The sequence below is a fragment of the Lampetra fluviatilis genome, chromosome 27 (assembly GCF_964198595.1).
Source record: "Lampetra fluviatilis chromosome 27, kcLamFluv1.1, whole genome shotgun sequence".
Classification (NCBI taxonomy): domain Eukaryota; kingdom Metazoa; phylum Chordata; class Hyperoartia; order Petromyzontiformes; family Petromyzontidae; genus Lampetra; species Lampetra fluviatilis.
In genome coordinates, this window is record NC_136301.1 from 4,644,948 (window position 1) to 4,658,896 (window position 13,949).

The 13,949-nt window shown below is 52.1% G+C and overlaps 1 protein-coding gene across 11 annotated transcripts in view; it reads right to left on the reverse strand.

Moving 5' to 3' along the window:
* Positions 1–344: 344 nt before the first annotated feature.
* LOC144942322 (uncharacterized) overlaps positions 345–13,949 on the reverse strand; it is a 156,611-nt gene continuing 143,006 nt past the window's right edge. For 9 of the 11 annotated variants that reach the window (XM_078869121.1, XM_078869123.1, XM_078869115.1 and 6 more), the window contains 7 exons: positions 11,421–11,579; positions 10,362–10,464; positions 7,690–7,769; positions 4,033–4,152; positions 3,082–3,257; positions 1,652–1,776; positions 345–450 (listed from right to left, as the gene is read on the reverse strand). In XM_078869121.1, coding sequence (XP_078725247.1) covers positions 1,698–1,776; positions 3,082–3,257; positions 4,033–4,152; positions 7,690–7,769; positions 10,362–10,464; positions 11,421–11,579 — 717 coding nt within the window. In that variant the 3' untranslated portion in view covers positions 345–450; positions 1,652–1,697. The remainder of the gene's footprint in view (positions 451–1,651; positions 1,777–3,081; positions 3,258–4,032; positions 4,153–7,689; positions 7,770–10,361; positions 10,465–11,420; positions 11,580–13,949) is intronic. The other 2 variants (XM_078869113.1, XM_078869124.1) reach the window with 2 other exon arrangements.

Consider the following 13,949-nt stretch of genomic DNA (forward strand, 5'->3'; position numbering starts at 1 on the left):
GTACACATCAGCACTGGGGAGACAAAGGCGGCCGGGCGTGGTGTTGGCCACCCACCCCCTCCGTGTGCCGTGCCAGCCTTCATATGTGCTCGCTAACAGCACTCGCCCCAACAGTCTGCTAAGGCTATATGTGGATCTGCGCCTTGATCTCTGTATGTGTGTGCCTCCATGGGTGTGCCCGTATGTCAGTATGTGTCTGTATGTATGTCAGTGTGTGACTCTATGCGTGTGTATGTGGGGAGCGGTAGTGCAGTGGTTAGCATGCCCCGCTAGGCCTAGGTGTGTGCATTGTACCACCGAACATTCAAAGTACGAGAGAGTTAAGATAACCGTGCATTTACCATCCATCTCCTCGCTGGATGCCCGCTCCACTCCACCGAGGCTCGACTTCCCATCATCCCTTGCCTCTCCCATCATCCTTTGCATGAGGCTCTCCAGAGCAAGCTTCTCCTGCAATGCATAATAAGAAAGGTGGCACCATTGTCACACCGAGCAAAAGTCATGTACTCGTCACTGCTGGACCAGGGTCCGTTTCTGAGAACTGTCAAGATCAGTGCTCTTGGAGACGGTGGTACAGACAGAGTTTGGGATAATATAGTCTGTACTTTTAGGTTTTTTCGGCAAAGTCACGTAGGTAAAAAAAATTATAATAAAAAATAAAATAAATCACGACGTTTCGGAGGCAACACAAGTCTCCGTCTTCAGGTGGGACCGTCACAGCTAAATTGACTGTATTACTTGATACAGTAACGTGATTTAATTTAGTTATTTTTCATTCGTTATTATTTTATTATTATTATTTTACCTACGTGACTTTACCGAAAAAACCTAAGAGTATGAATCCTTGCAGTCACGAAAGCTTCAAATCTAGAATAATAGAATCTGTCCCTACTGTATGGGATAGAGTGTTTCCCCCTCACATGTGTTGGGTTTTCTCCGAGTGCTCTGGTTGCAGCCCACTTGGCTAAAAACATCTGAATAATTCGAGGATTTTCAGAGCTTGGACAATCGTTGGTAGTGCCGGCTCACTACCGTTTCACTTGCAAACTGTGTCAAGCAGCTTTAGCACAGCAAGCTCCAGGGAGTCTAAATTAAATTCAGCAAGTCAGAATAACCGTGTCACCTTACCCGGCTTCATTAAATCGGAGTCATGATCTCATAGGAACAACCAAAGCTATAAAACCACCAACCAAATCTCTTACAAATTCATGCGTTATAATTTTATTCTAATTTATTCAAGCCAATGATGAATAAAATATGCACGATTCTATCAAGAATCTGTGAGCCTACTAGTTATGGTTCTAAGGTGTGCTCTGATAATTATCATTATTACAATTATTATAATTATAATTACACGTAGATATGATCAGAACGAGCATGCTGATGGCTTGGCATCGAACTGCATGGGCATCATTATGCCCTTCAAGAGTCAGAGCGATCTCATGCTCAGATGAGCACTGATACGGTGCACTGATACGGTGCTCATCACCTGTGCACAAACGTGAGCCAGTGGTGAAAATTCCTCATTCTCATGGCGGGGGGCGAGTCTGTCCATAGGTCAACCATTGTTTACTACCCCACAAAGTGGCCGCTCATTTTGCCGCTCGCCGAACCATTGAGCCAGATGCTCCCCTCGGGTGTGGGGCCTTACCGTGACACACCGGCCGCTGTTGATGAGTGCAGCAGCAACTTTCCCATCATGCCTCGCTGCACGCTCCTGCTTTACCTCTGGGGCCCGGTGCTGAGTCTGGGCCGTGAGGCCTTGATGCAGCATTCCTGCGCAGGGCGCGACACGCACACACACACACACACGTGCACGCGCACACACACGACACGTACAACCACACATACACACACACGCGACACATACAACAACACGCACACACACGCACGCACACACGACACGTACAACCGGAGAAAAATCCACGCGATCACAGGGAGAACATGCAAACTTCACATATACAGCAGGTGTCACGGTTGGGATCGAACCCAGGACCTCCTGTATACCAGGCAAGGTAGTTAACATCTCGCTATCGTGGCGAGATGCTTTTGTTTAACCACATCAAAATTTAAGAGACCGAGATAACAACAAAATACCGCTCAACCGGGGACAAAAACAACAGACTTTCACAAAAGCGTTGGTTCTCGGTGACACAGGGATTGACTCTCCGGAGCAGTGTTCTTCACTAATTTTCAGAGTGGGGTGGGCACTTTTGCTGATAAGACGTCATCAGTGTGAGGGCCTTGATTTGGAGCGTTCGTGAATGCAGGAATTACTCTTTGGTTCTTTCGGTAAAGTCACGTAGAAAGAAACAAAAAATGTTTTTCCTCGTGACTTTACCGAAAGAACCAAAGAGTGTGAGGGCCGCCACACATTTGAAATCACTTGGGTTTTGTGACAGCAACACGAAAACAATCTCATGGGGGTGTTTTCACTATTTCTGTATTGTCGGGGGCCGCACTAAAGGCCACCAGGGGCCGCCAGTGGCCTGCAGTGTCCTGCAATTAAGAACACTGCCCTCAGAAGCCATGGGGGGGGGGGGCCTGCCCCCAGAAGCCATGGGGGAGGGGGCCTGCCCCCAGAAGCCATGGGGGGGGCCTGCCCCCAGAAGCCATGGGGGGGGCCGGCCCCCAGAAGCCATGGGGGGCCTGCCCCCAGAAGCCATGGGGGGGGGCCTGCCCCCAGAAGCCATGGGGGGCCTGCCCCCAGAAGCCATGGGGGGGGCCTGCCCCCAGAAGCCATGGGGGGGGGCCTGCCCCCAGAAGCCATGGGGGGTGCCTGCCCCCAGAAGCCATGGGGGGGGCCTGCCCCCAGAAGCCATGGGGGGCCTGCCCCCAGAAGCCATGGGGGGGGGCCTGCCCCCAGAAGCCATGGGGGGCCTGCCCCCAGAAGCCATGGGGGGGGCCTGCCCCCAGAAGCCATGGGGGGGGGCCTGCCCCCAGAAGCCATGGGGGGGGCCTGCCCCCAGAAGCCATGGGGGGGGGGGGGCCTGCCCCCAGAAGCCATGGGGGGTCTGCCCCAGCCGAAGCGGGGACGACGTTTGAGGGCTCTCTCCCCCTGCGGGTTTGTGGGTTTCTCACCGAAGGCGGCCATGTTGTTGCTGGCGCCGCTCGCTTTCCCCAGCACGGCGTGCAGCAGCGGCAGCATGGAGGAGGAGGGGGGCGGCCCCCCCCCCCAGCCCCCCGCCCAGCCCCTCCAGCATCGAGGAGGCCGCCGAGTGAGCGCGCGATGACAGGTTCAACGGCTGCGGGGCCTCCTTGCACACAGGAGAGCGACACTCGGGGTAAATGCGCAGCCCTGCCATTGCTCGGCTCGCACCACTGCTGACGGGAGGGGGCCTCCTTCACTCGAGGGTTCTTTGACCTACTCTTCCACGCTGGCCAGACAATCTTGTAAGTGGTGGTGAGCACGTAGGATTTACTCCACCGCCACCACCACCGCACGTGACCTGTCGATCGATGTAGTGTGGTTGTTTGTGTCTATGTACGTTGATCTTGGTGGGTGGGGTGGCTGGGTGCGTGGGGTGGCTGGGTGGGTGGGGTGGGTGGGGTGGCTGGGTGGGTGGGTGGGGTGGCTGGGTGGGTGGGGTGGCTGGGATGGGGTGGCTCTTGGGTGGCTGGGTGGGTGGGGTGGGCGGGTGGGGTGGCTGGGTGGGTGGGGTGGGCGGGTGGGGTGGCTGGGTGGGTGGGGTGGCTGGGTGGGGTGGCTGGGTGGGGTGGGGTGGCTGAGTGGGGTGGCTGGGTAGGGTGGCTGGGCCGGTGGGGTGGCTGGGTGGGGTGGCTGGGTGGGTGGGGTGGCTGGCTGGGCGGCTGGGTTGGTGGCTGGGTAGGGTGGCTGGGTGGGGTGGCTGGGTGGGTGGGGTGGCTGGCTGAGTGGGGTGGCTGGGTGGGGTGGCTGGGTGGGTGGGGTGGCTTGCTGGGTGGGGTGGCTGGGTGGGGTGGCTGGGTGGGTGGGGTGGCTGGCTGGGTGGGGTGGCTGGGTGGGGTGGCTGGGTGGGTGGGTCTTGTTTGCTGCGAGAGCAACTCCGTTACCTTGCAAGCGCTCGTCGGGCTCTTGTCTCTGTCCCGGTCTCCCCCAGCCGGCGCCGGCGGCAGCGACACAGAGTGGCACTGCGCGGGCGACTGCATCGCGGCCAGGTGAGCGGCGTAAATCTAGCGGGGAAACATGAAATCCGTAAAAAAAAAATCATACGTAAAATCAATGAACACCCAATCAAGGCCCACCCAATCAAACCATTTGGGAAGACCTCCACGACAATCAATGGTCAAGACTCATAACGGAGTGGCAGCCACAAGGGGTGGAACATATGTGACACTTCTTTTGCACCGTACGTAGACAACCGCGCTAATCGGAGGTGCGGGAGGGGAAGGAACGTCAGAGGTGAGCGCAGCATGGTAACGGCACAGCGGTTGAAACGGATATGTGGACGTGCCGGTATTAAACCTGTTCGTCCTGAAGCCCATGTTCACTGACACACACGTACACTGATACTCACTCGCACATAAAAACAAATATGTCCCGTGTAGCCGACAGGCTGTTTGGGGCAAGTGCTGTTAGCGGGCACCTATGAAGGCTGGCACGGCACACTAGGGCGTTGCTGGCCAACATCGCGCGCCTTTGTCTCCCCCAGTGCCGATGTACTCGTTTAAGGCTGAGTCGACCTAGGCGAGGCCCAGGACGGCTTCAAATAACAGCCACTGTTATTCGTCGTGAGCGGGAATCGAACCGCGGGGTCGCCGAGTTCGAAGCACAGTGCCCTAACTGCAAAGCTATTGCTCCCCGCACACACGCACACACACGCACACACACGCACACACAGGCAACACACTCTTATTCAGGCATGAAACCGTCAAACTCGCAGGCTGTGGCATGGATACCGTGCACGATCAATTACGCCTGTGGGCTAATGATGTGTTACTACACCACATCCTATACTCGCGAGGGGTGAAGAGCCCCCCATACCTATACGGTTGAGAAACCTTGTCGAAAAACAGGTGAACTTCTCCACAAATCTGTCTGTTGCCTGAAGAAGCTAGTTGCAATTACTGGCGAAACGTCGTACTCAGACTGTAAATGTTGTGGCTTGGCTCTCCAACACACCGGTGTGCTGTACTAGTGACGAATTGGCCACATTCTGTTTACGTGACAAACCTTACTAGTTGGCTGTGTCGGGTTTTTAAACGACACATTTATACGTTTACGCGATCTAACCCCAACAAAAACTGTATCACGGAAGGTTGAGTAACACCGCTGGGGCAGCTGCCCACATTGAACCCGGGGTCATGAGCAGCTCTCGCCCCTCGGCGTTATAACCACACGAGCACCTCCGACGTGCACGGCTGGCTACGCACGGCGCTCCAATTCCCTTCGAGAAAGTCAACTGACTCCAGGGTAGCGGCAACCGGTGGCATTAAATCGGGGCCTCTCCCCTGCACTGGCATCTCTCAGCAACAACAACAACAACATGATTGTCATCGTGCTGAAAGTGAACAAATAAATAGCAAGATGCAAGGTCAAAGGCGGAGTTTGACTTCTATATTTGGAAAGGGGGGGCAGTGTTCGCTTTGTCCCTCAATGTAAAAATGTTTATTGCAGTGGTTCTTAACCTTTGCTGCAGCCTTGCACCCCTTTTTTTCTCAATCGTAAAAACAATGTATGGAATGTTAATAAATACGTAGAGTTTGATGAAACCAAGAAAGTTGGTACTTACTTACTTTGTAAAGTCACGTAGAACAATTATTTTTTTACAAAAAAGGACGTTTTTTTTCTCCTTCCTGATGACGATTGCTTGTGTTGCGATCGAAACGTCGTAGTTTTTTGTAAAAAAAAAAGTTGTTCTACGTGACTTTACCGAAAGACATGCCCGTGCTTAATTAGCGTTTTCGATTATTTACCTTCGAACAAAAATCTGCCCGTGTCTCGTTTACCCCACCCCTCCCCCCCCAGATAGGGCATCACGCACCCCCAGGTTAACAAGAACCACTGGTGCTTTATTGTTAACTCCTGGAAGTAAATAAATAAAGGTGCCCATTTATGGCGGCACGCATGGCCTTGCCTGCCAGAGGCGGCCCAAACCCCAAGCGAACGGCAGCAGTTGAACGGCAGCAGTCGTAAAATTCGGGGGGGGGGGGAGTTTATTTTTGCCAATCTTTTGCAGGCCTCATCACCCCCCTCCCCCACCTCGTCCCACCCACCACCTTGCCCGTCACTTTCGCCCCGATAAGTTTTAGCAAACAATGCTCAGGAGGAAATTTCCCAGTGCTTGGCGTGCGCGTGAACGCCGGGGCTAATTTTGTGTGCACGTAGGTCAGAGGTCCAGGAACTTTCGCACACGTGGAAGGCGGCCACGGGGAAAGTCGTTAGCTTTGGGAAATCGGGACAATTGAGCTGTTAGTCGTAGATAGAGCTCGCCGGTTCGCTTGTTACCGCCGCTGGAAAGTCGTAACGATGATGAAGCGACAAAAAAAAGGGGCGACACAAATGCACGCCGCGGCCAAATTCACAGACGGGGGAAGCTGCTGCTTGGGTGCAACAAAACACGGGTTTGCTACCGAGCCACTATTCCAAGGTTCAATTCCTACTCCTGCTAAATGTACTTTTTTCTCTCTTCTTCATATCAGTAGCCCCTTTTCCACGTGAACGAAACTAGGACGCTTCATTGCAATACTTGACGAGAAAATGCATTTCGTAACAATGACGGAACATCGCTGGGGGAGGTTACGATTCACAGCATTTTTGACAAAGGACATGAATGGTCTCCTGTGCATGCATGCACCACCGTATGTTGATTGAACCCACGACCTCCTGTATACCAGGCGAGGTCGTTAGCATCTCACCACGATCATACATGGCAAACCGGCAGCATTCGCTTTAGTAAGCCTGCTGATGAGACCCAGAAGGTCAAAGCCGATCGAGAGTTTGCGGACTGGCAGTGGTGAGACAGCGCAAGACAGAGCGACAACGTGTGTAGCGGTTTCGTCCTTATTAGGACTCATCGGTACAACGGCAACGGTCATTTGAATCGGCAAATAACAGATTAGATGTGTACATGTACAGTGCACTTCTTTCGCCCCGTACGTAGCCAACCGTGATAAATCAGGAGGTGCGGCACAAACTCGGGGTTGGAGTAACTCGGCTTAATAATTATCCAAGAAAGCCTCATCGCTTCTTGCGACACGTGTTCATGGGGTCCCTTCCACATTGGAATGCCTGGAACCAATTCGATACGAATGAGAGATTTGGCTCCATGGGGGGGGGGGGGGTGTGGAGATCAGAAAATCTGGAGAACGAGCCTTTTGCCCATCCAAGGATGGGTGAATCTGAAACTTGCAAGCGAAAAGCAGACCGCGATGTGATATCCACTGCATCAATGCGTGTGCAATTTGTAATGGCGCGGTGACACAGACCTATTTCATTTCAAGGTGATAATCCCTTGTTCATTGCGACGTCCTTTTTACTTTGATGTCTCAACAGCGTTAGCACCACACCATCCCCCGGCTACTACCTCGCAGTGCACACGCCTACAACACCTGGCAAGCCCCGGTGGTGGTGGTCACGTGTCCACGTTAGTAGCCGGCCTCAACTCTGCTCAGCTCGTAAGACTGGATGAGTTTGAGAACGACAAAAAAATAATCGATGGATTGGTGGAGCGTCACTCGACCGGCAAACATTGATGCGTTGACACTAACCTGCAGGTGTAGCGGAGAGAGGGCAGGGGTAGCAGCATGCCCCAGCGTTGACGGTAGCAGAGGCAGGGAGTACTGTTCAACTGCACGTGTTGTGCACGTGTGTGTTCGCATGTACACACGTGCATGGGTGAGTATGCAGTGCGTATGTGCGCATGTGTGCGTGTGTGTGCACATAAGTGTGTGTGCGTGTATGGTAGGATACATGCACGTGTATATGTATGTATGCATGAGCAAGAATGTATGTGTACGTTTGTGTGCGCGCATGTATGTATGCATGCACGTATGTGAGATAGTGTGGCACGAGCGTGCGTGCACGCATGTGTGCAAGTTAGCGCGTGTGTGCGTTTCGGCGTACGTGTATGTGCGCGGGTGCACGCACAATCGAGTGACGCACGCGTTTGCATGTTTGATGCAATAGTGCGCGTGCGTGCAAGTATGTACGTGTTCGACGAGCACGTGTGTGTGTGTGCGTGCGCATGTTTGTATATATGTCAGCCGGTTGTGGACCACAGAAATAACAAACACAGGTAAAAGGAAGGGATTAGGTGAAGCGACTGCGATAGGAACGCGTCTCCAACCGCACACACACACACACACCACGACTCCTCTCTCACACACTTCGAAAAAACACAGCCCGCCCGCAATACTACGCAACGGAAACATCTCTCCTTAAGCTGTACATTCCGCCTAAAGTACACAACCTCGCGGTGGTGGAGCATTTCGGGTAATGCTCACTTAAATAAATCACCGAATACATTAAAGAGTCAGGCCTACTGGGCCTCCATGATGAACGCTAACCCTGAGCTCGGCCGTACTGCGGTGGCAAGATGTTAACTCCCTCGCCTGGTATACAGGAGGTTGTGGATTCGATACCGACGCTGGCATCTGTATATTTGGAGTTTGCATGTTCTCCCCTTGGTCGCGTGGGTTTTTCTCCGGGTCTTTCGGTTTTTCCCTCCACATTTAGAATCAACGTGCGTTGAGCCTATACATTTCCACGTGATCAGCTACCTCGTTGAGCTATCATTTGTGGACAGGTCGCTTCTGAAAAAACAGCTACATCGCTTGGTGGACTTTACCTGGTAAAAATAAAAATCGTGCAGTAGTAAAAAAGTTTAAATCAATCACTCTCTCGATTATCACTTTCATTATTCAACTAAATCTGATAAGATGATAACCTGTTGGAAAAAAAAAGTATCTCGTGTGCCGCTGGACGGGCGGTCATTATCAGTCACGCTGGGTGTGGCTAGTTATACGGTTGGGGGTTTCCTGCCTTTGGGAGGGAGGACGTTGAGGCTGCCACCATTATCTACAGGGGCACGATCAACTGACCTCACTGACTGATCGTCCCAGCGCTCGTTTAAACACGCAAGCTCTGGATCGGTTTTTGCCCATCCGAGGTTCGTCAGCAGGGTCGTAGGCACCTCACCCCCAATTGTTTCGGGGTTCGGAATCGCCTCAAGCGTATTAGCGCGGCAAAAGCTGAAGGCTGCTGGTGTATTCAGCAATAGCAGTGGTTTGAGAATTTGAGAATGCCTGCAGTCGATGACGTCGATGCAAACGAAGTGACATCGTCCAATGATGACGACGACTATGACGAACGGCCAACTGCTTCGTGTCGACGTGACCCTGACCCCCTGAAAATAGCGGGGGGATTAGCTCAGCAGCTTTGTCCAGTTCGATTAAAAGTCCATCCTGCAAGGAAGGAGGTCGTCTGCAGGCAGGCCCCAGATGGATCGTTTACAGTCCCCGTGGGAGCCGACGCTCAACGCACACTCAACGCCGACCTCCCGACCAGCGCTAAAATAACACCGGAGTGTACAAAGTGACTGCTTCGTTTTTAGCTCTGTACTCATCACTCGAATCTGCTCGCAGTCTTCACCGCCGCTACCAGACGTCGATTGAGCAATCGCTGCAGCCCGTGGGCTGCAGCAGTTTTTGTTTTATAGTATCCAGATAATCTACAAAAACCCGGAGGACCAGGAGAAAAATCCACGCGACCAAGGGGAGAGACGCATACAATCTCCAAATATGCAGCAGGCGTCAGGGTCGGGATCGAACCCACGGCCTGCATACCAGGTGATCTAGTTAACATCTCCTAGCCACCGCAACTTACGCCCAATAACAGTGGCACAGCTGTCGAGTGTGCAGGCGGTGCAATTGGGACCCGGCCCCATGGGTCGGAGGCTCTGGGCTACGAAGGGGGTGGGCGGGGGGGGCATCGCATTCCTTACACCAGGGGGTCCGTGCCAACCATGCCACGCCACCACCCGGCACCCCGCCTCCTTCGTCTCAGGACAACGGCAAGAGAGCTAGGCCCAGGCTTTACTGCTTACGCGATTCTAAAGCCACCAAATTTCCCAGTTTTGTCTGGGGCAGTCCTGGTGGGATCACTAAGTCTCTGTATTTATGGGTGCCTTCCCCAAAGTAATTGCTAAATGTCCGGGATTTTCCGCATCTTCTTCTTCAATGCTCAACTCGTGCGGGTAAATGGTGGGGCTACCTGAACAGTGGGAGGGGCTACCTGAGCAGTGGGAGGGACTACCTGAGCAGTGGATGGGGCTATGCAAAAGAAGGCAGGGCTGACAGAAGGTAAGGGGCCGTCAGCTCACCACCACGTCTCCCAGTTGAGCCTCCCAGACACATTTGCAGTCGGTACACAGCCCACGTACCGGGCTTGCAGGCCAACGCGGTGGGCAGAACGAAGCCGTGCTGGGCCGCCATCGCCCTTTGATCCGGTGGGAAAATGGGAATCATCATCGGAGACAGCTGACCCTGTGAAGGTCAATGGGAACGACACACGGGTCACAAAGGTCAAGTCGAAATAAACGGGGCACAAAGGCAGCACCAACACGCACGCATACGGTAAATTGCGTGAATAAATGCGTCGGCGATGCCGCCGCTGGGGGAATTTAGAGGTCGAAGGGTCGCGGCAAAATCCTCGCGTCCCTAGGCTCGGTGCCCGCGAGGTCTCCCGTTCCGGGTGAAAAATTGATTTCTTGCGCTGTGCGTTGCGACGGTCTTGGCTCGTTCGTCAACGAAAGCACTGGCTGAAGTCCGTCTGTGAAAATGCGGATTCGTTGACGGATGGCGTTCAACTCACAGCGGCGATGTTTCAGATTAAAATTGTGGTTCGCGGTAGGCTTGGCTTCAGCTCGTCATTCCTCTCGGGGTTGACGAAGCCACTTCCAAATTCTGCGAGAAGCCTAACAGCGGTTGGTCGGTCGATTGGTTGGCTCTATGTAGAGGGACTAATGCCCGCTTCCGGATAGTGGAATATCCACCACTGGCTCGGATTCATCAGTGGGGATGCGTTGCCGTCCCAACGTTCATTTGAGCAGGGAGAGAAACTCTCCGTCCCTACTTCTGAGATTTAGTTTTGGTAATTTTTGTATCATTTCAGTATCATTCACAACTGAGATGTGGGAAACACCCCACCCGACCCAAAGTTTCATGAAAAAGTCACAGAACAGAGTGGGGCGATGCCCCACCTAAATGCCGCTTAAATAAAATAGCGCAAAGTCAAATCTGTTGCATAGTTTTCTTGAAATTCGCAATCGATTCGGGGCAGAATTTACTCAAAATAACATAGCTTTGGGGGCGTGGCTTTGGGGGTTTTGTTGTTGTGTTTGCCGAAGCGTTTCAGCAGCCACGTCAGCTGCTTTGAGACAACATTCGAGCAGTGTAATGTGCAGTGGTCAGCGTGCTGCGCTATCAACCCAGTCGGTCACCTGAGTTTGATTCCCAGCCACGGCTAACATCAGTGGTGAGCGAAATCCGAACCGGTTTTGTCCACCCCCCCCCTGACCACCATTCCACACTGAGAGGCGCGGTGAGGCATGGTCAAACAATCCCCATAATTGATACAGCGCTGAGAGGTCTTCATCCAGCTGTGAATTGACAAAGGGCAGTAAATTATTTTTGTTTCAATTCAGGGTCAAATAACCCCCAGGACCCACACAGCGTGGGGAGGTCCTCATCCAGCAGTGGATTGGCCAAAGGGCTGCGCCACATTTTTAGGATTATGAGATGGCACTTTCTTTCCCCTGCATTTTAAGACAAAAGTTTGGGGTGCGTCTTTTTATCCGGTAGCTGTGTGGCGCGTGTGTGCGTGCGTGCGTGCGTGCAACCGGATTTGTATGGGAACATTATTGACAACGGGTACAAGCCTTGGGGTGCGTCTTACTTTGCAGAGTGTAAGTAATAATGAGGAGAATACGGTAAAGTGGGATACGAACCCAGTAGCAGACACGGTGGTTGGTTGCATATCATGAGTGATATTTTCCCCCCGGTTTACAATGTAAATCAGTGTCAACCAAGCCCACGGGGAAATTTCCCGAAAGGAATTTAGCGCAACAGGCCACAGATTCTCAAGACTCGTGTCTCATCTCAATGTCTCTTCTCTTATCTAATTCATAATCTAGCTTTTGTCCACATTTCTCTCATCCCTTGTGCATATACGTTGTTGTTGACCTTCATTCACACCTTACGTAGCCAAACTAAACACAAAAAGCAGTTCTAAAGAAATTAGATTTCAATCGACATTATTTTAAAGTGTATGGCTCCAGTGGCTCCCTTCTATCGGAAGCAAGAGCGTTCCAGACGGCCACAGAAGCGCATCTGAAAGCGCGCGATGCAGTGACCGTCTTTGTTCGATGGCTAGCCAAAACACTTGAATTGGCCTAGGTTTTCAATCTAGATTTAAAAGTGCATAGCTCCAGTGGCTTAAGATTGCTCAGCCATTCTCTGGAGGGAAACTCTTTTGCACGTGAATTGCGCTCCTACAACAATTATATCAGCTGCTTGTTTACCCAGAAAAGCCACACTGAGCCTCAAGACTCTTTCAGGAGGTTCCTGCCAAAGTTTTTTGCAGTGGATGGGCTATGTTGCTGCTGTGTAATCCCAATGGAGTAATCTGCAGGCAATTGAGATGTTTGGCCAATAACAGTTACATCGATTTTTTCTTACTTTTTAGCTATTGGAGAGAAACTGGGGAAAGAAACCCCGATGTAAACCCATACAGAACACAGGGTAATCATGCAAACTGCACAAGGAAAGGCACCCAAGCGGATCTCGTCAAGGAGCATTAAACCATCACGCAAACTCCGGTCATCCTCACAGCAGCAGCGGCTTCTGGCTGGCCATCGAACAAAGACGGTCACCACATCGTGCGCTTTTGGATGTGCTTCTGCGGACGTCTGGAGCGCTCTCCCTTCCGATATTAGGAAGCCACCGGAGCGATGCACTTTTAAATCTAGATAAAAAACGAATTTCTTCAAAACAATTTTTTTAAAATTTTAGTTTGTTGTCCTTCCCCCGCACCTCCGATTATCACGCTTGGCTACGTACGGCGTGAAAGAAGTTCAACGTGCGTACAAGTCAGGGAATCTAATCCAGGCCCCGTCTTGCTCCAAGGCACGCCCACACTGCCGCCCTGTATCTGACTGCTCCGTGCCTCACCGTCTGTAGGGGGCTCCAAAAGAGGCGAAATGCCTACATCTGGGAATGCGGATGGGCCGCCTAGAGCGGCCCTCGTTCATCGGATCAAGGCCTGCGAGGGCATCCGGGGCCTTTCTCCTTGGGCTTCGAAAGCCTTCCAAGAAGTTCTCAAACAGGAGAGCAGAATAATTGATGAGAACAACAACAAAAGGAAGCTATTCATCTTTTGTTCTACGTTTACACCAATTCCAATTGTGACAATAATTTTCCACATTCATACTTTAGGTTTTTTGTGGGTTGGATCGCGTAAATATAAATTTGTTGTTAAACCCGCCACCACCCCGCACAGCCAATTAGTAAGGTTTGTCACGTAAACAGAACGTGCCAATTCGTTACTAGTACAGCACACTGGTGTGTTGGAAAGCAAATCCACAACATTTACAATCTGAGTACGACGTTTCGCCAGTAATTACAATTAGCTTCAATTTTGCCCGTCTGTTCCCCCTGTACCCGTCAGCTGCATCACAAAATGCGTCTTTAGCTGCATTCAATAAAACTCTTTGTCCAGGTTCTTTGCTGAATCCGTGAAAGTTTCTGTGGACCGTGGTGATACATTACGTGCTCATTCGTGTTTGACAGGTCATGGAGACCCGTGGATCTTATACCAAATCAGTAGGGTATCTTGTCTACATTTGTATTCTTAAGTTACATCCTTGGCCACCAGAGGCGGATCTGACACTTCTCAAGTGGGGGGCAATTGGGAGTCGGGGGGGGGGTGGCGGCGGGTGGTGGTCCTAAAATTTCAACATTTTTAAACAGGG